The following is a 24,890-nucleotide window of genomic DNA, read 5'->3' as shown; positions in this document are numbered from 1 at the left end:
CGTCATCCTCAGAGCCTAGAGAATCCTGGACAGCTGTTTCCTTCATAGTTACCCCACAAGGAAGCATGAGTTACTCAAGAAAGTACAGTACCATTGAAACACCCCAGGCTCTATCTGAATTTGTTTCCCTACCCATCCAAGCAGAAGAGATCACAATGAGGCCCGGTAGTGAGACTTCCTGGCCGCCTTATTCCAGCCTCTACTCCATGGGCCCACTGCGAAGGAAGTGGTGGGCTAGTGTTACCTTGTCTAAGCCTTCCTATGTAGGCATTTCTTCCCTGCTATCATTGCTCCACTGTCTCCACAGGAAGGAAACTGAGGCCTGGAGGGAAGTCCCATGGCTTTCTCCATCAGTTACTAGACACAAGTGCAGGATTCAGGGTGCCTCTGACTCCCAGTCCAGATCTCCTGGGTCCTCCAAAGAAAGAGGCCTGCGTACTGAGATTGCCTGAAGCCCACCAGGGCAAACGGCATCATTTGGGGGGCTCTTTTACTAACAGATAGTAAACACCCCATTGTCACGCACTGCAGACATTAACTGAGATGGATTTGCCTCTAGGGCCAGAGATGGAGAGGAGGGAACACATCGGAAGATGCTCCTTGGTCACTCGGATTTCCTAGACTACGGAACAACGAGGCTGTACCGTCACCGCTGAACGCTCCAGACTTGACAACCCGCGACTTTCCAAAGAAGTCTAGCGATGCCACCCTCCGTGTATTTGCACGTCTTGATTGTTTTCAGGGCTCCTTCCTGCCTTCCATCTGTCTGACCGTGACAACTGCAGGGTACGTTTCATCGGTCCTTTGACGATTCCTGGGCTTCCAGAGTCGTCCTGTTGCTGGATCACAGGTTGGCAGGCGTGGGCAGCTGGCTGAGAACTGGGCCCTGACACAGGATGGGAAGGGTCGGGGACGAGATCGGAAAGGCAAAGGTGGGAAGGGGCAGGAAGTACTGCCCCTGCGGCCCAGGGCTGGGGTGAGCCCCTTCCCCCCCAGCTTTATCCATGAGAAGCCAAAGACATAGAGGAACAGAAGAAAAAGTGAAGTGGCCAGGCAGATGGGAAAACTGGAAAAAAGGAAAATTAAAAAAAAAAGGCAACCACCACAGGCTCTTTGATCTTAATTCATTTTATTCTACAAAATGCTACTCAGTGGAAAGTGGGAAAGCGAACAACAACAACAACAGAAACATAAAACAAAAATAAACCCCAGGGGGAAACAAGTTTTAATATGCTCTTTCCTCCATAGCAGCAAGCTTCTCCCAACAAGCTTTTCTTAGTGCAAATACTGTAGGCTTGTGTCACGTACAGTACACAGAACAACACAACACACACCAACCAGAGATGGCTTCCGAGCAGGGATACTCCTCAATTTTTAAAACTATACAAAGATTTGTGAGCATACGGTCCTGCCGGGAGAGTCCGACCAGAGAGGCCCTCCCATAGGGCCATTTCACCAGGACTTTAAAAACAGGGGACAAAAGGTGCCCAGAAAAATCATTAAAATTCCCCCCCGCGCGCGGAGCCATAAAATCTTGTACAACTCATTTGCCTCCAGGGTCTATAGCGGATTTCACGTCACGTCATTGACATATCCCAAATACAGATGCACAAAGCTCGAGTTTCCACGATATACCAAAATACGATATATACACCTCCCACTGCGAAAGAAACCCTGATACCTAGTCTTTATACAAAGTTGAATATTTTCTCCCTCCAAAATCAAGTAACCACGAAGTAAAATAAATGGAATATTTTTTTTTTTAATCATACAGAGAAAGTTAAGTTTTGAGAGACAGGGCCAGGGTCTTTCATTGTGTTTTCTTACAATGTGAGATTTCCTTAGCAGCCACTGTCCCCAGAGGAATGACAATCAGTCTTTATAAACAGAACCTTTTAATACAGTTTATATAGCACGAGTCCACAAGTCACTTTAGAAACAGACAAACAAAATAAAGCATCATTATCCTAAGTTAGAAAAAAGGAGGGGGGCGGGGAGGACGGGGGGGGGGGGACGGGGGGGGGGGGGACGGGGGGAGGGTACTTTAATGCTATCGGTTTCTAGTCAGGCTTGGAACACACACGGAAGATGTAAACATTTAAAATAAATAATAAAATAAATGTCGATTTCTTCTCCCCTTTCCCTTCCCAAACCCTCTGTCAAAAGTGTGACCCAGCTCCTCCCGAACAGGTTGCCGGGGGCCCTGGATCGTTACCAACATGTGGTGAGGTGTGGCCAGGCCCAAAACACCAGAAGCGTGAGAAGACACCCCTTAGAGGTGGGACGATTGGTTTCCTTCTTTAAAAAAAAAAAGCGGCAGGAGGATAGAAGCGCACGCTCACGCATGTGGAGATACGAATGCACACACACACACACACACACACACACACACACACACTCACACACACACTCACACGCCCCTGTCAATAAATAGTGAGATGCTAGCCTGAAGATGAATGTCAAGATGACCCAAGCAGAATGTGGCGAGGCCCCCCCCCTTACTTACATTAAAAAAAAGAGAAAGTCATACACACTACACATCCTATTGGTCCACAAACTCTATGAGAACTCAGGTTGCCCCTTCAGTCACCCGAGGAGCACAGGCCAGGCCAGGGGAGTCTGAGGGGGAGGAGCCTGGGGTGGACAGAGTAAAGGCACTCCCACCTGGGGTCTTTGAAGAAAGCCCTCTCGTCCGTCTCCAAGTGTTTTGTTTGTTTGTTTGTTTGTTTAGACATTACTTGGGACCTTCTAGAAGGGGATGACTCAGTTCCATCTTAAAAGAGGATAAATATAAAAGTGCCTTGTAGTGCCTGGGCACACAGTAGGTGCTTATTCCTTTCCTCCCTAAAGAGGCCACAGGACACGCATATCTGTCGGGGAAGGAAGTCCCTGTGAAAAGATACATGGTGATATCTCCAGGGACACGCTTGCTCTGTCAGGAAAATGGGGAGAAAGGAATCCAGATGCTTCACAAGGCCTCCCCCTCTTCCACACTTGGGAGTCAAGCGGAAGCAGACTTGGGTTCTCTTTCCCCAGAGCCCGAGGAAGCGCCAGGTTTGGTTAGCTCCGAAATGCTCCCACGACTGGCCACCATGGGCACACTCATCCTGTGACAGCAGCAATCTGACCCCCCAAAAGGCTGCTTGGTAGTAGCTCCCCTCACCTGGGCTCCACTCTTTCCTGTGCCACAGCGGTCCCTAGATAGCCAGACAGAGGGTGGACAGCTCTCCCAGAGGCTGGGGTGGCCATGAGGACTGTGTTTCATGCTAGCCGATGGGGGGAGTGCCTGCCCTGTGCCAACCCAGAGCTGCTCACAGTCTCAAGTCCGCACCAGCTGAGGACACACATGAGATCTGACACCTTGCCTGAGCACAAAGCACGCCCCCCCCCCACTGCAGCTGCTCCCTGAACTAGAGGCAGGATAGCAAGCCAGGCTCCTGACTCTGGAGCATAGGCAGAGAGATGTGTGAGTGATGTGTACATGACGAGCCAGAAGGAAGCAAACCGAGGTTACCCCCACCGTTTAGGTATGGATAATCAGCTTCCTCCTCCACCAAGAAATCTCTGTCTTTTGGGAAAGCCATGGAGTCTTGTGGGACGAGGCAAGCAAGTCAAAAGGGAAAATGGCCTCGGAGGCTTCTGAGGCCCAGGTTAGCTGGCTGTGCCTTCTAGCACTGATGCTGACACAGCTTGAAATCTGAACTGAGAGACAGACTTGGGGTGGGGGAGTGTTCTCAGGAGTGTCCAACTGGGGCACCAAGCCACAGGCCTGTGACCTGTGTTGGGATCCATGTTATGGAAGGCGGGGCAGAAAAGGGCTTCGGAAATAAAAGAAGGAAAAAAGCAGCTTCGTTTTCAGAAACACCCATGAGCACAAGAAGGGAGCGCTCCCACTTGGCTTGAGATGAGAAATGCTTCTCAACTGAGATCACCCCCGGGTATTTACCCAACTCCTGCTACTCTTGGCTGTCTTCTGTTTCTAGGAGGACTCTGAGGCCAGGAAGCCACCTCCCAGAGGCTCTGGGAGGCCAGAATGGCAGAGTTAGAGCCAGGGCACACGGAAAAGGACATATCGAAATTATTCGGAACAAAAATCCCCTCTCCTTTCAGGTCCCTCTCCACCTAGCCAACCTCTGCCCCCCTCACTTTCAGTTCTGATGGACCATGCAGGCTTCCCACATGGCCTCTGGATCCTGTGTACTCTACATGCATGTAAGTGGGTCATGGGATTAAATCATGGCCGGTCCGTGTGAACGGGTTGAGAAAGGCGTAGGTCTGTGATGTTGTCCCTTCCCTGTCAAAACTCAGATTTCCACCACCAGCCATGATTCAAATAACATGGGTTTAGATAGGCTCTTTAGAGTGGACACACGAGGTGGGAGCATTAGCACTAGAGACGGGTTCTGAGCAGACTCCACTTCCCATGCCTGTGTCAACATGCAGCAGGGAGGAAGGGCTGAGATGCGGGGGCAGGGGTGTGCTCTTGCTGGAGGCCAGGACACCCATGAGAAGCACAGTTCTTTCAACAGTGGGAAGGAGCACATACTAGCTTTGACAGGAACGGCATAAGACACCCCAAGCCTTAGCAAGACTGGCTCGGACCAGTGACTCCCAACCGGCCTGCTGGGTCAGGAGGTCACTCTGGAGTGGGCCACAGAAGGATCAAAGGAAAAGCATTCATCCATCAATGGGAGAGACCACTGAGAACAGAGCAGGGTGGGGGGTGGGGTGGGGGGGGGTCCTGCACCTCACTGATAGGAGAGTAGCCAGGGAAGGCTAGGTACCTGGGGCTGCTGCCAAAATCATTCCTACCACAGCCCCAGATCTCTCCCCAGCTCTTCCACCTGAGGTGTGAAGAGAAACCATTGGGTCAAACTCGGGGGGAGGGTCCAGGCCCACACTCTCAGAGTGGTGTCACCCTGAGAGATGGGGAAGAACCATCTCTCAGAAGAGATGGGCAGAACCCAGCGGGGCTTTGGAGTGATGTGCGGTTCCTGGGAAGGGGTACCTCCCTGGTCTGGAGGGAAGGGGTCCAAGGTCAGAATGGCGAGGCGGTAATTACAAGAGAAGCTCCACTCAAGACATCAGGCGAAGGGAAGCTCACTAGGACAGCCCCGTGGCTTTGTTGGCACTAATCCTGGCTTGGTAATTAGGCGTTTGGCAAACCCAACCTGTGCCCTGGTTGTCGCACTTACACCCTTGTCTTCTGGCCAGGCCGATCCTCCAAGAGATGGACATCTCCCAGGCTGGGGAGGAAAGGTCCTCGGTGCATCCCAGTGGTGATGGCCTCACCCACGGAACTCAGGGAGGCCGCTGGTGGTCTGTGATGTCATCAGTGCGCTGGGGTGCGTGGGGAGGGAAGGTTCAATAATATTGCACTTTGACTGTCCCCTTCGGGACACATCCACCCCAGTGGAAGAGTCACCTGCTCCCCCAGCTCCAGAAATAACAGCGCTTTAATATCCGGACCACCCAGATGAAATGTCATGGCAAATCTCATTAAAAACCCAGAGGGAGTGAAGCTGGGACTGGGGGAGGCAGGGGACACCAGAAAGGCACTGGGCATGCTTGGTGGGGGAGGAAAGGGACACCATCACTCCAGGGACAACAGAGTCACAAAGGGACAGGAACCATCCGGGGCCGGGCTCCAGATGCTGCCGAAGCAGGAGAGGATGTCTGAGTCCACCGAACCAAGTTCTCCTCCGGCTTCTCAAGGAAGAGGATTTGCTTGCAAGATGAATGAGGGAAAGGGGGTCCCAGGGCTTCCAAGAGATCAACCAGTGCCTTGCCACTAAATCCCATCGGGTCCCCAGAGCCAAGGTCCCCTATTGCCCTCACGGCCCTGGAGTGCTTTAAAGGTACTGGTCTCCGGGAAGGGTGACGAGGAGGATGAGGAGGATGAGGATGATGATGATGACGATGATCATGACGACTTCTCCAGAGCTGGCCAGAGGAGCACAGGGTTACAGGGCCAGCAGTGTGGGGGAGTTCAAGGAGTCTGACGACTGGTCCCCACTGCTACTGCTTCTGCGGTGAGCCTTGGAGCAGGACTCCGAGGGTGACGCTGGCGACTCCTGCTCCAGGACACTGGGGTAGGTGAAGACAAGGTTTGAGGTGCCTGGAGTAATGGCAGGTGTGGAGGTCACCACGATGGGAGTGTGCAGAGGCTCTTCCCCATAGAAACCACCCCCAGCAATGCTGATGGGCTTGATGACAGAGCGCTGGGTCTTGTCCATCCCTACCGCTGAGGAAGAAGGGCTGTCCTCTTCCAGCGGCTCCTGCTTCACCACCACAGCGCCGCCCGTACCACGGATGGGCTGCAGCCCGGAGGTCGGGGGCGACCGGCGCTCCTCGGGGCTGATTTTGCACACAGGGCCATGCGCCACCAACATGAACTCCAGCTTTTCCTTCTCCTTCTGTAGCTCAGCGATCTCTTTCTGCAGACCGGACTTCTCCTCTTCCAGCTCCTCTGTTTCCTGGGAGGGGAAAGAAGGGTGTGAGGGACGGAAGCCCACAGGCTGAACTGAGGGACGGTCCCAAGCCACACATAGAGAGAGAGAGAGAGGAGATCGACAGCGCCCTCAGGTGACCCTAACCACAAGCATCTCACACACCTGGTGGGAGAGCTAACCGGGTGTGAGTCACATGGTGGCTCACGGTCCCTTTTAATTCTGAAGGAGGAAAGTCGGCTTGTGGGGCGTCGCTGTGAACGAGCACCTACTTCACCATACTGTGCACTGCCCAGATTGTTCCTCTCAACCCTCCAGAAGCTTCTGAAAGCAGATGTTATCAGCCCATTTGGAAGATGAGGAAACCAAGATTCTGAAAAGAGGGCTCATCTGCCCAAAGTTATAGAGCTAGCAGAGAGGGATGGCCAGATGTGAATCCCAGGGCATCAGACTCCAGAGTCAGCATGCTAGCCACATTGGACCCTGAGGATATCAGTACTACCTCTGGGTCCCCCAACAGGTTAGAGTGGGGTACTCCTAGACAAGGGAATCCTCTGCTCAATCTTCCTTTAGCCCACTAGTGGACACAGATGCTGAGCTGGACGCTGCGTGTGAGCAGACTCCTGTGTACAAGCCTCTCTAGCCTCGGCCCTGGAACGAACAGTGCCTGGCTTGTAATAGACGCTCAGCCGATCCCTGCTGGACCCTCCCTTTCTTACTCCACTTTCTGAAGCCCGCCTCACTAGACCAGAGCCACCAAGGGACACATTTAGCTCCACTGTGTGCCCAATAGAGGGGCACCTGACAGCCTGTAAGAGCCCACGAGGATGCCAAGATCGCCAGCTCCTCCCCTCACACAAGGCTCCTCTGGGCTGTAATGGCTGGGGAGAGGAAAGGCATGCGTCAGCAGTCTCCTCCCTCCTCGTTCTCTAATACGGATTCCCATTCACAAATGAAGAGATACGGGCAAGAGCTTCATTAAGCACAGTACGGTATATTCCGGAGTGAAGAAAAAAAAAAAAGTTTCCATCTGTCTCAAGGGCCTGATGAACGTCAGAGGCTTCCTGTGGAGGATGTGGCTCAGGGGCCTGGGTAGCTGGGTCAGGACGTGGGGGAGGCGGAGAGGTAGGGTGTGAGGTTTCTGGGAAGACGGGAGGGAAAGGCAGGGAGGGCTCAGAGGAGTAGCTGGGCTGGGCTGCCGGTGGAGAGGGATGCCCACAGGGAGTCACAGTAAGGCATGGTGGCTTCCTTGAAGTAGGAGAGAATGGGTAGCAGTGGAAGACTCTGCTGAGGGAGCCTCCCGTGGTGGGCTGATCACCCCCCCCCCATCTGCCCCATCTGGGAAGGAAGAACTTCTACCCCCAACCCCCATCCTACTCTTGACGCCTCCACAGGCCACGGATACAGGCATCATGGGATTCACCAAGTATATATTCTCCTGAATGTACCCAAAAGCTGGGGCTGAGGCATGAAACAGCTTAAAACAGATCGACTGTACCTGGGAGGATTAAACGGATTCTAAATCTCTCTACTAATCAGTCACCATGTGAGCACTGCGCACACACACAATCTCTCGGCTCATCTCCTCTCTCTGGGAGCACCGTGTCCCAGGGAGTCAGCACTGGCCTGGGACCTCCCCGACCAGATGCTCAGCCCTGCCTTTAGAGCCAGACACAGAAGGGCGTTACGTGACATTGGTCAGGTCAAGTTTAGAAAAGGGAGGGGCAGGACCATGGGCACCACACACACACACACACACACACACACACACACACACACACACCCCTGCCCCGGGGTCTGGGCAGTTAGGGAACATGGGAGAATGACTCACGAGGACAAAAATGAAGCTCTCAGCTCACCACAGAGGTGGGAAACCTTCCTGCCAAGGAAGGGTAGGCGAAAGCCCCAAAAAAATATAACTCGACTGACATGTGACCTGTCTGCGTGAGGATGCCTGCTCCCACCCCCACTCAAGCCAGGGTGCTTCGGCCCGGCTGGGCCACCTTTGCTGGCCCTGGGCACGGGGGCAACCGGAACCCTGAGAAGGAGCCACAGAGAGGCAGGCATTGATGTACCTGCCCTAGCTCATTGGAACTGTCAACCTTTATCAAGACGCCCCAGTGGGTTGAGGACATAGGGCCCACAGGTGCTGAGTGAGAAAACCCACACTGGCCCAGAAGGGTGGTCTGCTCCTCTCTAGACCCACGCCGATGGCAAAGGCCAATTCTTAGGCATTCATTTCTCCATTCCCACCCCTCATTTAGCATAATTGTTGACCCATGTGCTCAAAAGCAAGAATGTTCTCTCTCTCCTGACTCATCGTCCGTATGATCCTTGTGAGGACAGGCCTGGAAGGGCAGGAGCCCCGCAGCCCTCGGCCCACCCCGGGCAAGCCCGCCCCACACACAGCTCCTCACCGCCTGCAGCTTTTCCGTCAGCTCGCGGCGACGGTTCCGACACTTGGCGGCAGCCAGCTTGTTCCTCTCCCTCCGGATTCGACGCTTCTCCTCTTCCTCGGGAGACAGCTGGGGAGGCCAAGGTCAAGGGTCATGATCAGAATGGCGCCCACAGGTTCGCAGCAACTTTTAAAGAGCTGGATTTTAAGGAATGCAAGCTGCCCCTTTTTAGAGACTGGGGAGGGGAGAAAAGAGATGCGGAGCCAGCCTCGTGAGGGTCACTGCTGGGTGGCTGCCTGGAGGGAGCATGTTGACGGATCTGCCTTGGAAGGGGACGGACGGACGGACGTTGCATGTTGAAAGGGAGAGCAGACCAAGAGTCCGTAAGGCACTCAGTGGCCCTGCACCAGGGCAGGATTTGTCTGTCAGCTCTGATTCAAAGCCTAAGCCAGAGGAGAGTCCCCTCCAGCCTGGTTCCACCTGCTATATACAGCAGCTTCCTCCAAAGCCTAGCTAATGACCCTCCTCCTCCTCATCACTCCGCCTGCTCTACCAGCCTCACCACCCACCTTGGATTATGGAGTCTCCACATAGGTAAGATCCAGCCATGGGGCAGTGTGTGCTGATGTACTATCACCAGTGTGAGGGGCATGGGTACCACTCTCTTCCCAATTTCCTCTGCCAACCCGAGTGCCAGCTTCTCAGAGGTCTCCCCTGAGGACTCCTTGGGAGCCTGCCACAGGACTCGGCTGGGCAAGAGAAAAAGCAGCCTAGGCATAAAAGTCTCGCCGCCCAGCTTTTCTGCTTATTTGATAGTGACCGTCTACATGAGACATAATTCTAGGAGTTGTGGCTATGGACTAAAGGAAACCCCCCCCTGGGAAGAGATCAGGAACCAGCTCCTTCTGGCGAATCAGTCAGAGACTCGGAACTCACCTCTGCTCACACACACTACCAAGGAGAGGGCCACGGGCTAAAGCATAACATAGGGCAGAGAGAAGACCTCCTCGCTCAGGTACCACACATTGATGCATACCTACTGTGTGCCTACGTTCTGCTAGGAGCCTCAAAGATTCTAAGTATGACAGGACCTGAGTCCTGCCTTCAAGGGACACATGGGGTTGGGGGGTGGGCAGCTGAAGCTACCCCAGAGAGAAAGGCTGCCTAACGACAGGCCACACCGTGAGGAACAAGCCGTTTGTGCTATCTGGGCTCAGGTCAGGACTCCAGGGAGCTCCCTCCCACCCCGGGAGTCCGTGGCTCTGAAATCCTGAGCAGCCAAGAAAGACATCAAAGTGGAAAGTCCATTCTGTCTACACAGAGCTGACCCCACAGGAGGTCACAAGGCCACTCAGCCACCACCTGCTCCCAGACCTGTCTTGGTCCAAGCCTTACCAAGTTAGTTACCAAGAAAGCCTGTGGTCTTGTGGTTTCTCTATGGGCCCCTGGACTCCACTGAAGGCCCAGCGCCACCACCCTCCCCTCCCCTCCCCCACAGGCAGCCTTTATTGCTGAGGGAGAGAAAAAAAAAGCTAGTCTTGGTTCAAAGCAAGCCTTCCTCCTACCTTGGTGACTTTTAGCCTTAGAAGTCTCCCTGTCTGGGGAGGTGTGGGGCAACTGTGGGTACTGTCGACATAGGAAATGTTCTGGGGTGGTGAGATCAACGTGGTTACAGCTTGAGTGTTGTTAACATCACTAGGGACCCACCCACAAGCCACACACGCCCTCCCCTCCCTTCTCCTCAGTCCCCACCCTGGGCTCAGAGGAGCCTCCTGGGCAGGCTCTGGGACGAGGCCATGAGGCGCCAGGCTGATTCCTGGGACAAGCCTTGGGGTAGGAATCTGGGGGGGGCGGGAGGCTGGAAAAGGGGACCACGAAAGGAAGGATGGCCCCAGACAGCTGGTCTTGAAGCAGACCTGGGTGGGGGTAGCATCAAAAAACATCCACCTGAAGGTCAAAGCGGTGGATCCCAGTCTCCGCTACTACTAACATGGTGTGACTCTGAGCAGGCCCCTGCCTTCTAGGCCTCATCTATGAGCTGGGTCCAGGGACAAAATTCGGAGGCACTGTCCTCAAAGTCCCTTCTAGGCGCACACTTCTGAATGTAGTGTGAGGTGGGCCCAGCAGAGGAAGAATGTGGGACACATCATGCTGCCATGTCCCGTCAGCCCACAGGAGCCTGGCTGCCACTCAGCATCATGTATATCCCGGGACAGTCTGGCTTGTCAATGGCGATGGAGCTTTGCAGCATGGATCCATTATAGGAAGCACCATGACAAAGGACTGTGAAGTCACACCTACAATTCCTGTGACCTGTGGGAAGCCCCCAGAAGGGGCCAGTGGCATCACACACACACACACACACACACACACACACACACACACACACACACACACACACGCCACTGTACCTCAGTGTCTACCACACAGAGGCACTCTGGGGACTACTGGTTAAAGGCACTGGTACTAGGGTATGGTAGACTCTGGGGACCCTAGAGTAGAAACAGGAGCTGGAGTGAAGGCTCCCACAGTTTCACGTGGGAAGGCGTTACCAGATTCACGTGTCATTTGAGAAGGAAAACGCACGGGCATGGCCTTGTGGGAAGGGCACTGTGCATGGAGTCTAAGCAAGTAGGTCTGGGCCTTGGGGGGTATCGTCTGTGAGGGGAGACAGATGAGGTCTTGGAAGGCCTGCACACTTCCTTCCAAGTCGGTTCTCTTTCAAAGGTGAGCCTCTCGAGGAGGAAAAACAAGCGAAACCTGATGCGTGACCTCTGTCTCCCCGCGCCCCCCGCCCCCATAACTGAACAGACTCCTCGGTCCCCGGTCACTATATTTCTAAAACACACATTCCAGGAACAGGAAAAGGGATGCAGCTTTGATCTAAAGGCCTGAGACACTGAGGAAGAATGGAAAGTCACATGGATGCTCAAAGCCCTGGTCTTATGGCGCTCACCCAGTGGCTCCCCACTAAGGCCCAGGGCAGAGCACTACTATAAGAGGCCATGACAGTTCGCATTCACAGATACTTTACAAAGTGTTCCCCAAACTCAAGACCTCCCTCAAGCACCAACATAACATCTACATTCAAGAGCCCCCCCACCCCTCCCGGGCTACCAACGTGGCTTCTCCTCCACTAGCTAGAGGCATACCTGCTCATCTCTCCTCCTGCGGCCCACAGTGGTACCGATGGTCTTGATCACGCCGGGTCTGGGGAGAGCCATGTGCCCAGGGACAGAAGCCAGGCCCGGCAGGGGGCTGTAGGGGTGTGAGCGTGGATAAGGGTTGGACATGGAAGTAATCACTGTGGGCTGTACCATCCACTGCAGGTCCTGGCTGGTGGTGATGGCATTGATGGTGGGGATGAAGGCGCTGCCTGAGCCAGGCATATCTACCCGGAACTTCTGAAACAAGGAGAAAGACATGACATTGAGCCAAGGCCAAAACCTACAGACTTTGGGGTTGATGGCATGGTCAGGACCCAGGTGGGCATCCCTGCACAAGTCCCACATAGCCAAAAGGCAAGCTGATCTTATCCATCCCCGGGGCCATATGTCAGATCTGTTCCCTGCCTGGAGTCCTGAAGACTCCATTCTCAGGGGCTCCGGGGAGGATGCAGCCACATCCCAAGTGACTTCTAGGACACACGTGAGGCTGAGCCGCTCACATCCAGCCTGCAGCCCTCCAGGGCACATATCTGCAGGATGTTTCACCTTGGCCTCCTGGGGCCTCTGAGTCACCTACCAATTATTCCCCAGGGTACTGGCTCAGGACACATTTCTTGGAGATCAAGGGAGATCACTACAAGTATATTTTGTCACTTTCCAAGGAAGTTCACGATGAGCCTATACGCCTATCAGATCAAGGTCAAGTTGAGAAGGCTGAATCCTCACCTCTGTTTATTAGAGAGTCTACGATCAGCTCAGTGGAGCCCATGCGTCAGGCTTCACAACCGAAATTCCTCTTGCTATCTTCGACCCTGCCCTTTGCCTTTGCTGGCATCTGGCTGGGGGCAGACGCGCGGTGTCTGTCTCTACCATGGACACATCTGTCTACCTGGGCTCACAGATGTGTCTGTGGGGAAACTTGGGTGCTGCCAGCTCAGAGGCTTCCCCTTTGGTCTCTTAATTTTCACCAGGACCCTGTTGCAGAGTTCTGGGAGCTGCGGGAACATTCTATTTAAAAATCCAACGAGACAGAACCTGGAAGCACCATACATCAGGCCCCTCAGCTTCTGTGTCACTGGAGGTGTTGGGGTATCAGGGCCTGGGCCCCACAGCCCTAACTAGCTAGGCTCTGCACCCATCCCCAGTGGGCCAATTCAACAGGGATAGAGGAGAGCAAGAAAAGGGAGATTTAGTCAACAATGACCATATTAAGAAAAGGGACAGAGAGGCCCCGTGACTCCCCGAGCCTGTCTTCAGAGTCAGGACACAAAGTTCAAGTTCAAACCGAGGGCAAGAGGCATGGATAGCTAAGTAGCCTCCGTCAAGATGTGGTCCTGCCCCTCATCGCCACCTTCAGTCGGTCCTGCAAGGTGCTCTGACAGGTTGTCAGGCTGTGTCAAGACCCTTCCGGGAGTCTTCAGCTCTTTCCTTCTCTCAGTATGAGATTCCTGGGACAAACCCAGTTCCTTGGGGACCATGGTCTCAATGGTCTGATAGCCAAAGGGAGGGGCACAAGTGTCTCTCTAGAATATCCCCCCCCCCCATCCTGCCAGGCTGGCTAGAGCTGGCCTTGACCCTTTGCTGGGACAGCTCCTGGGAAAGCTCCTGGAGAGGAGGGGAGGCGAAAGGGAAGCCCCTCCCATTTCCAGCCTTTCAGGAAAAAAGGCTCTCTACGGACCCAGTCAATGCCCCGTCCTCAGATGATCTGCGTCCACAAGAACATCTCGCAACTTTGCCGCCTTGATCTCATGGGTAAAATGACGACAGCCATAATAGGTAGCACTTACAGGCTGCCCGACACCGTGTTAATGTCTTGCCTAGATTGCCTAGATTGCCCGGCTAATTCTCCCTCTGAGGTAAGTACCACATTATCTTAGAGGCAGAAACAGTCTGAGAGACTCCAAGCCACTGATTCAAGGCCATATTAGTGCCAAGCAGTGGGGTCAGAGTTCAAATCCAGCTCAGCATGACCCAGACTTGCTGAACCATCTTGGTCATTGAGGAGCCTCTCAACACGGTACCACACAGATCTCTCTAGCATTCTTCCTTCCTCAAAACCCAGTCCCAAGTGCTGGAGTCCACCCTGTGCCAAGGGTCCCCTCAGTCCCCCCCCACCACCACCACCAAGGAGGTCCCACAGATCGGTTTCAAGCGAAAGGAAACTCTGCAATCTTTAGCCCAGGCACTAGAGTAGCCTCCCAACTGGTCTAGTTAGAGCAACCAAGACTAGAAGAATTGGAAGTGGCCACCTCTGCAGTCTTTACCCCTGCTGATAACATCACAGGTATGAAAATAAAGTGAAGCCTACAGACCCCCACACTGGACCTGGCTGAGCTGACAGACCCTTCCTCGCTCAGCATTCTGCTACCCACCTGACTCCAGTCCCTGTGGTAGAACCCGACTGCCTCACTTCCCAGACTGCCCCCAGGGCAATGGATTCTGGGATTTTATCAGGGAGGTTGTTGCTCGGGACAATGGCTTCTGATCAGTCTAGCCAGTTTCAGAGTTAGACCACTGAGGGCAAAGGTAGGTAGGGTTGGTTTGGGTTTTGAACCGAGAGTTGACTGAAGAGAAACAGGTATGCCAGGCTTGGTGGTTCGAGATTATTAAAAAATCCCAGCTATTCAATAGGGTTGAAGCAAAAGAATAAAATTTTTAAAAAAAATCCAAAGTCAGCTGAGCAGTAGCGCACGCCTTTAATCCTAGCCCTTGGGAGGCAGAGGCAGGAGATCTCTGAGTTTGAGCCAGCCTGGTCTACAAAGTCAGTTCCAGGAATGACCAGGGCTACACAGAGAAACCCTGTCTTGAAAAACCAATGTCCCCCTCTTAAAAAAAAAAAAATTAAATTAAATCCAAGGCAAGTCTGAGCTACAAAATGAGTTCAAGGCCAGCCTGGGCAACTTAGTGAGACCTTGCCTCAAAAATAGAAAAAGGACTATAACACTCACTTAGCATGTACAAGGCCCTAGGTTTAGTTCCCAGTATTATGGGAGGGAGGGAGGGAGGGAGGGAGGGAGGGAGGGAGGGGGAGGAGCATTTCATGTAAATCAGGTGTGTGTAAAGCCGGTTAGAATTTTTTGAAGTGGAGAAGGTGTGTGTGCCTGGAGCTGAACTATGAGAAGGTAAAGGTGTGCTGTGGACAGTGGACACGGACAAGTGTGTACAGGAGCACTGAGGTCCACACAGGGAATTTTCTCTGGCGCTACTGGAGGAGGCATAGGGACTTTGCTTGGAGTCAGGAGGTCCAGGTTTGAGGCCTGGCTGGAAAAGCTCTGCTCTGAGCCCATCCCTGAGGACTCAGTCCTGGGACAAAAGAGAACATATTGATTCTGAACGTTCCGCATTGTGACAGGGATAAAAGCCACAGCAACTGTAATCACAGGCTGCAAAAGCACATGAGTGGTTCTCAAGCCCGGCTAAGAATATTCCGAGGAGCTTGTAAAAAATCACCAACGTCGGAGCATCATCATTAGAGACTAAAATAATTGGTTAGGGGTGGAGTTCTATTACAGGTACTTTTTCGAACTCCAAGGAGATTTTTATTATAATGTGCAACCAGGGCAGAAAAACATTGCCCCAAACAAATAGAAGGCACCACAAATCTTCACCATTACCACCGCCGCCGCCACCGTCATCAAAATCACGTCACCCTTGTAATGTAAGGGCTGTGTACACTGCACAGGCTAGCTCTTGGGAGAACTGCCAGCTTCCTACTTTTGGAAGCACCCAAATCTGTACTCCATTTCTCTCCCCCAAGATAGGTCCTTAGATAGAAGCAAATCTGGGTGCACCCAGGGCAATGGCCTGATGTGACCATCTCCTGGGGGGGTGGGGGTGGGCAGCTGTCAGTTCTTTTCAGGAAATTATCTAAGAAATACGCTCATTCCAAAGGACAACCGTGTGCCTGTTTTAGGCTTGGGGAAGGAAGCAGAAAACCCAAAGGCAGCTGGGAGACAAAGATTCCTCAGGGATGGGCAGGTGCTGCCCAGCCCCTCTCGGGCCCTCTAAGTCCACACACACACACACACACACACACACACACACACACACACACACACACACACACTGCTTCCCGGCAGACACCAGCCAGATTCCTCTCAGAGATGGCTTGGTCTAGACACAACAAGGCGGTAATAAAAACAAGGCGGGAGGTAATGACTGCCTCTGGATCGCCTGTACACCTTGTTTCAGACAGAGGTAAAGCCTTATGGATAACATGCCGGCTCCAAACTGCAAGGAAAACAATGTCCTGTCCCCAGAGGGGACTGAGGCCCGATAAAGAAGGCTTTTGTCTCCGAAGGAGCCTCTTGGAGAGACGCACAAAAGTTTCAATTAGATCTGGCAGATGTTTTTGTCTCCACTCCAAACATGTTATTCAGAAAGTGACACCGGGGTAGGAGAGGCGATGAGGCTGGAAGTCTGTGGTCTCAGACATCAGCCCCGATATTCTCCTATGCTAATGGGCCAAGAATGACCCGAATGTCCTGTAAAGGGGGCATGGAGTCATGGTTCCTGGTAAAGAAACCAAGACAGCTTTCCAGGCCCAGGAATCAGGGCAATACCGTGACGGTGCCCAGGTACAGTCTGGCAGTCACAGGATGGATGAGAGAGGTAGCCAGGGACCGAGTTCTCCTGGGGCTCTCTAAGCCCCTGGAAAGCTCTTCCTTTGGGGACAGGCCTGAAGATCCTGGGTGGCTATATGGCATTCCAGCCTGGCAGAGCATCCAAGTACTTAAAAAAAAAATTGTGTCTCTCTGTCAACTTGTGGGTGAATGCCTATAAAAGGACAAACAACCCCCCTAGACCTCCCAGAGCTGAATCTGGCAAGATCCACTCTAAGGAGCCAGACAGCAACTACTTTGACGCTTTCTGGGCTGTATCTGTATTACCCCTCTAGGCCACCACGCTGGCAGGCGAGCGTCCATAGAGAACATATGAGCAAGCAGGCATTTCTGGGCTCCATTAAATGTCACTTACAGACACAGTTCGGCCTCCAGGCTCAGGTTGGAGGAAAACAAACAGAGAGGAAAGAAGTAAGCCACAAACAAACAAACAAACAAACAAACAAAAACAGACAGAGATACCCCTCTAAGCCAGGAAGCCAAGGGGATGGACCTCGCTCCTCGGATTGGATCTCCAGACCCTGAGCCAAAGTTCAAGCCCCTACAAGCTTTGTTGTGAGTCTTCGGGTCACTGGGGGCCTCAATGTCATTCAGCAGCACTCTGTGTTTAGGGGACAGTGGGGGCCGCCTCAGTAAGTATGTGCGCCGTCAATCGGAGATCAACTCAAGAGGCCTCACTCTCCCAGCCCAGCCACTGCTGACTTGGAGAACAACCTTTTGGAACACAGCGACAGGACCTTGCGTTCAGAAAAGAGTCACACCTCGTCTTTTGCTAAAGAGTCTTCCACCACCATCCCCATAAGCGTAGATGGAGCCCCCGCCCCCCCCCCCAGAGTCTTGAGCTAGGCAGACATGGTATTTAGACAGACGTCAAGCTTGAAGTTCTTGGCCCATCCTCCTGGTCAGGTCCTTCTTGGATCGATCCTTAGCAGGACCCCAATCATGCAAGACACGAACCTGTGGACCCTGTAACCTGCTCCATCAGGAAGGCAGGCAGGATGGGATTGGTCTTTCTCCTTCCTACACACTCAACAAAGGAAAAGGAAATCTCCACCATCCCAGAAGACTAGCTTTAGAGAGAGAGTGGGAAATGCTGAATGTTCTAGTCACACTTACTCATAACAGCCTTCGAGGCCCAGCATCAATATCAGGCTAGTGCTGTGCTCACTCACTGACTACAGGGTGCCTTCCAAAGCCTGTACACAGACAGCAGCTACCCTGGCCGTCACCTTGACCCCTGACCTTTCCTCTCTGAGGAAATGCCATTTATGTCACAGTGGAAATTGCTGCTAATAACTCACAATTTCCAAACTTGTACACTATAGAGACGTATCCCAGGTGACTGTCCCCCACCAGTCTCTTCGCCAGCTTCACTTGAGAGAACCACCCTCGCCTGTGGCACCTCATGGCCAGGGTGAAGGAAAGCAAAAAGTAGAGAGAAAAAAGAGGCAGAGGTTGCTGTGGAGTTACCCCTGGGTTTCCTGGATTCTTTGCTCTTTCTGGTAAGAGTCCCACTCTTGAACACTGGAGAAATTCACTCAGGAACCCTTTCCTAATATCACTGGTCCTGTACCCTCTGCAGTCAATAGGACCAGGGTTGAGACCAGGCTGGCCTTGAACTCAGAGATCTACCTGCCTCTGCCTACATATCTATACCCAGCAATGAAGGTATATTTTTTTCCCTTTCAACACATAAACCAGAAAGTTGGTTTCCTTCATTCTCAAAACCAGTATCTTTATTTCTGTTTAACAAAGAAAAAATGTCCAAGGCATCAATGGCAGAGATTTTTTTTTTTTTTTTTTTTTTTTGCGGGCTTTGAACTGGAGAGCTTGTGGACTTGGACGATTGAGGCCAACAGGACTTGGGGTGTCACTCTGTGCTGGACCCCAGCCTGTCCTTTTAGACTTTATACATAAAACCGAATTCCAAAGACCTTTCGGTAATTTTCAAATAGCAAATTCACCTTTCAAGGGAAAGATTTGTAAGCTGGGAGAATTTGCTAAATACATTAAAAACAATTCCAAAAGAGCAGTTCTTACAAAGCCTCTGAGTGCAGCAGCCTCGGCATTCAGTTAAGCATGCGGTCCCCATAAGCAGCAAGGATGGAAGAGACAGCAGGGAGGAGTGATTTAGGCGTGTGGGCTCTGGTGTGTCTGTAGTACGACACACACACACACACACACACACACACACACACACAAGCCCTCAAGCTCTCAAATTTTATATTCGCTATGAATAATAAGGCAGGCAGAAATACCATAATGGAAATGCACTCGGGGTTTTGGAAAGGAAACTTCAGCTGCCACTCAAGACAGTTTATGACTGCTACTTCACCCCGAGAGTGACGGGAAAGTGAAGCATACTGCCACCACCAAGAGTCAACAGGACAGACACATTCCTGAGATAAATCCTGTTGGATCCTGAATCTACAACATCTGTCCGGTCAAGGGAAAACAAAAAGGGAAAAAGAGAAAAAGCAGAGGACCTTCATTTGCATCTCCCACTCTCCCAGCATGTCCCCACACAAAAGAAAACAACATTGTGGACGGCCCCTTCCCAACCAGGCTTTTATTTGAAACAACAAAATATGTTTTTTTTTTCTTAAAAAGAAACTCACTTTTAATTCAAGCTGTTTATAGTTAGCTATTGCTAAATATATGGCATTTATGTGCCTTAAATAAAAAGAAAAATTCTAAGAATTTGGAAAACTAACCAAGTTTAACACCCTGAGACTGGAAAAATACATTCCCAGGAGCGTGGTTCCAAAAATATCCTGTAGGGGGCACTAGAGAGGTATGGTTGAGGCTGACTTGGGAAATCACAGTCATTTCTGGTAAAAGTTGTTTGATGTAAGGAATGTCCCAGCCTGGTACAGTTGGCAAAAGTTTACTCTGGGGAATTTTGTGTGTGTGCGTGTGCGTGTGCGTGTGCGTGTGCGTGTGTGTGTGTGTGTGTGTGTGTGTGTGTGTGTGTGTGTGTGTGTGTTTGCTTGCTGTTGGGAGAATGTGGCAGAGGGGGAAGAGAAAAAAAAAAAAAGCTTGTCTGATGTCCCTTGCTTCCAAAAGGAAATATCCTTGACTTATCCTCACAAGTCATCTAGAAACAGATAGCAGCCTTGGAAAAGTTCCGGGTCTTGTTTTTGTTTTGTTTTGTTTTTTTCATTTACAGGGGGGGGGCCTGGCTGATGAAAACAAGTTATGAAATGACCTCTGTTTGTGTAACTGGCTGGATTGCATAATGCCAGAGCCCTGAAACCGTAACAGCCAAGGAGCAAGGCACAGCATCTATCTGGAGGTGTTATCCCAGGAAAGCCAGGAGGAAGAAAAGAATAACAACACAGCCTGCTCCAGGAGGGGGAGGTAGAGACAACTCTCCCGAGGAAAATGAAATCTCAGTGATTAGCCTTTGAGATTGGGATTATAGCTGCAACAGGAAATATTTTTCGTGTTTTTAGTTCCTGCCATATACACAAGCAGAGGTTAGCATAAAGAGCTGTCTGCCTCCCACCCCACAAGTCAGTGGAACTCAGTGCTAAGACCAGGCTTTAGGCAGCTAGATGGGAGTTAGGGGTGGGGTGGGGGCTGGGGGATGTTGGAGCTGGTTAACAGAAAATGTATGGGGGATACAGGACCCCACAAACAAAGAGACCAGGAAAAAAAAATCGTATCCACTTGCTCAAGGGAAAACCAGGAATATCTCACAATGATTGGTCCATCATAATGTCATAAAGGAAGAAGGCCCAGTCACTAACTGCCGGAAAAATTTCCCCATGAGGGAGGTTGGGAGAAAAGTTGATTACAGACTTTATCTGGTATGTAATAAAGTTACCTTGAGCCCAGATCGGGGTGGGGTGGTAGCACAGACTTGGAAAGTAACAAAAGCTGAGGCCTATCATTGGGACCGCAGAATTATTTTTTTTGTAGAAAGCCAGAGCAGGGAGGTAATTAACCCACCCACCCACACCCACCCCCGACTCCTCATCTCCCACCCACCACACCAGCAAGGAGTGGAAGGGACGGACCATGCTGAAACTTGGCCAGAGTGGCGGTACCTTGCCAATCCCTCTGGGTTGAGAGACTTCTTGCTCATGCTACTGAGCAGAATGGGCAGATGGACCTGAGAATCCCATGCATTGGTTGTTGCTAATTGCAAAACCCTCATGTGTTACAGCATGCTAGGAATTAGCCAACAGCTGCTTTTTGCTTCGGTAATGAGGCCCCATTCCACACGGCTGGACGGGGCGCTCTTCCTTCGGCCTCGCGTTGGTTTCCTGTCTGATTGGCTTCCAAAACAAGGAATTGCCTCCGCTCATGTCCTGGGCTCAGAGCCCTAGTGACACAGATTATTCAGCTGGGGCACTGATGTCCGGTCTGACTTCCCATCCAGGCCCCAGCGAAGCGCCAGGCAGGGAGATCATCGCACCAGCGTCAACGGTCACCGTCTCAGTCTCATTAGTGAAAGAAAAGAAAGAATGCAAAGCGCCTATGTGGACTGCGGGAGGAGAAGGATGTGGCGTGGGGGTTATTGAATTGGAAAGTGTCGGGGCGCAGGGGGGGGAAGGGGGGGGGACGCAGGTATAAATGACTGTAACCCATTGGTTAGAACCCATTCGATGTTTGGGTTCAATACAAATCACCCACTGGGCTGGGATGCAAACATAATCAATGACTTTTCAGATAAGATTTAAAACTCCTCACTTAGTAGTAAGGGTCCATTGACTGCACCCCCCCCCGCCCCCCTCCGCGCACAGACGAGGCTCTCTACAGTGAATGCTTAGCAGGATAGGAAGGGTTAAAGAGAAGACACAGAAAAGCCATTTGGAGGGGCTCACCGGACCCGGGGCATCACTTTGAGAGAGGTGCCCCTCTTTTTCAGATTACAAAGAAAGACATGTTTTTATTATACTTCCCAGCTCAGTCCATCTCTTCCTGGAAGCACACGCGCGCGCGTGCGTGCGCGCGAACACACACACACACACACACACACACACACACACACACACACACACACACACACACACCCCTCCTATCGGGTTGACTGCTGGAGGCCAAAGACAAGGCCATAGCCATGGCCTTTAGGAGAGCAACTCACGCTGCCGCCAACTTGCCCAGGAACTCCTAGGAACTCCGGTGGGCTTCGGGTGGCAGGGGACCTTGTGAGTTCATGCAGTTCCCTCGCAAGACAGTGTGTGTGTGTGACGCTACACAAGTCAGGTACCCCACCAGCACCCCCAACCCCACCCCCAGTGCCTGTTTGGTACCTATAGACACACACAGATTACAGGCACAACCCCTCCAATGGAAACCAGTCTGCCTGCTTTAGAAAGTTGTTTTTCTACTTCTAAAACCACTCCGGAGCCCAAGGGACGTCTCTTTCTCCCACTTCTCTCTGTCAGCTTCTTTGCCTCAGGTACCCCCAAGCCCCTCAAGGGTCTGCTCTCCGGGACGGTGCACGCTCCTGCCCAACCCTCACCGGAAGCTGGGGGGGGCACAAGAGGTGTCAAGAGCCAATCAAAGCCAGCTTCTTCCTTCCTTGACCTCCGCACCTGATTCCCAGAGGCAACCCTAGCCCTCCCTCCGGAGCACTGGAAGGAGCCCAACCATATTTCTGAGTCCCCAGCCCTTTCCAGAAAGCAGCTAAGACTGAAGGAAAACGGGAGTAGGAAGGACTAGAAGGCCTTCGCTGTAGGGTCTTTGGCGGTTGGGAGGGGCTTAGAGTGTGCAAAGATTTTCTTGCCTGTCCACCACCGAGAAAGGGGAAGGTGGGAAGGGGAGGGGAGAGCGCTCGGAAGGAGGCAACAGGCTTCCAGGAGGGGACCTGGAATTCCAGAAGCTTTTCTGGAAAATAAAGTAAGAGAAGCCGAGGGGTGAGGGTGTTACGGGCTCTTCGAGCCCACTCTCCGCTTGTTTAAAAAAAAAAATAGTGGTGGGGGTGGGTGGGGCGGAACAGAACAAAACCCCACAACTTAACCACGGTGGCCCCCGAAGTATTTTTCTAGCCCAGTCAAGAAAGGGTAAAGACAGAGGTTGGGGGTGGAGGCAGTGGGGAGCGAGAAGAGAGGGCAGGAGTCTGCCCGCGCCGCCAGGTGCACCCGGGCCCGCACGTACCTGCTGGCCGCCGCCACCGCTGGAGTAGGACTCGGCGTGCGCAGGAGAGCCGCTGCTGCCCCGGGACGAGGTGTCAAAGTTCCCGGGATAATCCTGGTACATGATCCGCGGTGGGGGCCGGAGAGGAAACAGGGTGGTTTTCTTCCCCGCCCTCGCCGCGGCCGCGCACAGTCTGCTGCGCGCTCGCTGGTCCAGCGGCCCCGCCGCGGGCTGGGCTCTTGGCTCCCGGGCTGTCCCCCTCACCGAGGCAGACAGGGAGGCGGCGACGCTCGGGAAGTGACCCCCCGATCGCCGCGCACCGCACTTCGTTTCTGCTCTGCAAGCTCCGCGGAACCGGTTGTCCACCGGGTCCCTCCCTCTAAAAAAGTCGGCGCGTCCCTCGGTCCCTCCCCTGCGCGCGCCCTTCCGCCCCCGCGCGCAGCCGGAGCTCCGCCGGGACCCAGGGGCTGGAGAAAAAAAAAATGGGCAAACGCAAAAAAAAAAAAAAAAAAAAGACAAGGAGCCCAGCGGGTGTCGCTTGGCAGCTCTGGGGGGACTCCCTCCCCGATCTCACAGGGCGCCAAAGAGGCGAAAAAGAAAAGCTGCCGGTTGGGAGAAACTTCTGTTTCCTCCTTTTAGAAAAGGAGCCCGAGAATAAACTTCCTGTGGCCAACTCGCCGCCTGAGTTTCCCGGCGACTCGGACACTTGACTTAGGACAAGGCAGCAAGCGCCGGTCCAGCGGCCCCGATCGCGCCGGCGGGACAGTGCCCGTGGGGTTCCAGGCTGAGCGGTGCTGCGAGGGACGTGGCTCGGCGCCGCAGTGCCCTGCACCCTGTGTCCGCTCCGGGACGGGCCGGCCTCGCGCGTCTCGCCTCGCTTCGCCCTCCCTCTCCTCTCTCTCTCTCTCTCCCCCTCTTTCTCGCGCGCGCTCTCTCTCTCTCTGTCCCTGCCGAGCGCTGCTCGCTGTCTCGCTCCGAGCCCCTGCGCTCTGCCCGAGATGAGTCACTACAATGGCACGAGTTCAACTCCACACTCTTTATTCTCCAGCCCCGCACCATGTGGATCCACTCACGTCAACCCTAGACTCCACCTTGCTGGGAGGAGCGCTCGCAGCGGCGGGGGAGGAGGAGGAGGAGGAGGAAGAGGCGCGGGAGGGGAGGAGGCGGGCGCGGCGCTCCCCTCCCGGCCCTGCTCGCGGTCGCGCTGACGCCAGCCGCACACCCCGCGCGAGGAAGGAGGGCGGTGGGGAGGGTGGGAGCGCGCGGCCCTCGCACTCTGGGGGCGCCGAGGCCGCTCGGGTTCGTGCCGATCTCCTCCACCCCCCCGGGGCGCAGCGCCCTTGGTCTGTTCCATTGGCGCACGTTGCCAAAGATGGTCATTTGCGTTAGAGGACGCGAGTGCGGGTTTCCTCGCTTTCGGGTGACGTGGAAGGAGAGGGATTCCCTTGCCCGCTCCTGAGCGCGCCGCGGCCTTCCCCCCCACCCCCCGCCCCACAACCCCATCCCCACCCCAAAAGGAAGGGGCGCGGGGCGGGGCCCCGAAAGCGGCCGCTGGGGCTTGGGCTCCGGGTTTTAGAAAACAATCGCAGCCCTGAAGACGAGACGGGTGGCTCAGTGCGGCGCCACCGCGAGGCCGAGAGCCCGGCGCGCAGAGCCGCTCGCGGGGAGGGCGCGGCCGTGCGCAGTCGTCCGCACCCTCGGCGGCGCCGCCCGGTGCAGCGGGCGTCCTGGGCGCACCGGGCACCCGAGCCGCCCTGCGGCCGGGTCTTGGCGGGGTGCGGCACGGCGCCGCCAGGCGGGGCTGGCCTGCCCATTTCCCCCTCGGAGCCTGGCTGCCCACTGCTTCCCTTTTATACGTGTGTCTGTGTGCTTTTTTTTTTGGGGGGGGGGGGTAATTTTGTTTTGGCCTTCCAAACTAATTTGCTAGACGTGGTATTGAAGATGGAATTAGCTAGCGAGACATTTTCGGGAGTCCTCTGTGCGAGACAATTAGGACGCATCTAATAGCAGTAACCAGGCCTTAAAAGCAAACCAAGCTGTTCAAACAAACAAACAAAAAACTGGGGGGGGGGCGAGAGGTGTGCCCCAAGTTGCCTTGAGCTGTTTTGGAACAAAGTTCAGGGCACGCGTGGCCGGACTCCTGGTTCTTCCCGCCTTGCTGGGTGGGGT

General features: G+C 53.5%; 1 protein-coding gene across 2 annotated transcripts; it reads right to left on the bottom strand.

Annotated features, from left to right (window-relative positions):
* Positions 1–1,112: 1,112 nt before the first annotated feature.
* Fosl2 (FOS like 2, AP-1 transcription factor subunit) lies at positions 1,113–23,760 on the bottom strand. 2 transcript variants are annotated; one of them, XM_076559298.1, is made up of 5 exons: positions 22,743–23,760; positions 11,998–12,249; positions 8,867–8,974; positions 6,243–6,476; positions 5,439–6,118 (listed from the first exon to the last, which is right to left on the bottom strand). In XM_076559298.1, exons 1-5 carry the CDS (start codon positions 22,842–22,844, stop codon positions 5,990–5,992), a joined length of 825 nt encoding a protein of 274 aa, XP_076415413.1. In that variant the 5' UTR covers positions 22,845–23,760; the 3' UTR covers positions 5,439–5,989. The 2 variants fall into 2 exon arrangements, with proteins under 2 accessions (XP_042123501.1, XP_076415413.1); XM_042267567.2 differs by having other exon boundaries at positions 1,113–6,476.
* Positions 23,761–24,890: the final 1,130 nt, after the last annotated feature.

This window comes from Peromyscus maniculatus, chromosome 22, assembly GCF_049852395.1.
Source record: "Peromyscus maniculatus bairdii isolate BWxNUB_F1_BW_parent chromosome 22, HU_Pman_BW_mat_3.1, whole genome shotgun sequence".
Taxonomy (NCBI): domain Eukaryota; kingdom Metazoa; phylum Chordata; class Mammalia; order Rodentia; family Cricetidae; genus Peromyscus; species Peromyscus maniculatus.
Note: the sequence above shows the minus strand (reverse complement) of the source record. Positions and strands in the feature narration are given on the sequence as shown.

Coding starts and splice junctions, on each gene's coding strand:
- Fosl2 (XM_042267567.2), bottom strand. CDS start 22,844: ATGTACCAGGATTATCCCGGGAACTTTGACACCTCGTCCCGGGGCAGC. Junction 12,250..22,742: donor GCGGTGGCGGCGGCCAGCAG/GTACGTGCGGGC, acceptor TCCTTGTTTCAG/AAGTTCCGGGTAGATATGCC. Junction 6,477..8,866: donor TGACGGAAAAGCTGCAGGCG/GTGAGGAGCTGT, acceptor TTCCCCTCCCAG/GAAACAGAGGAGCTGGAAGA.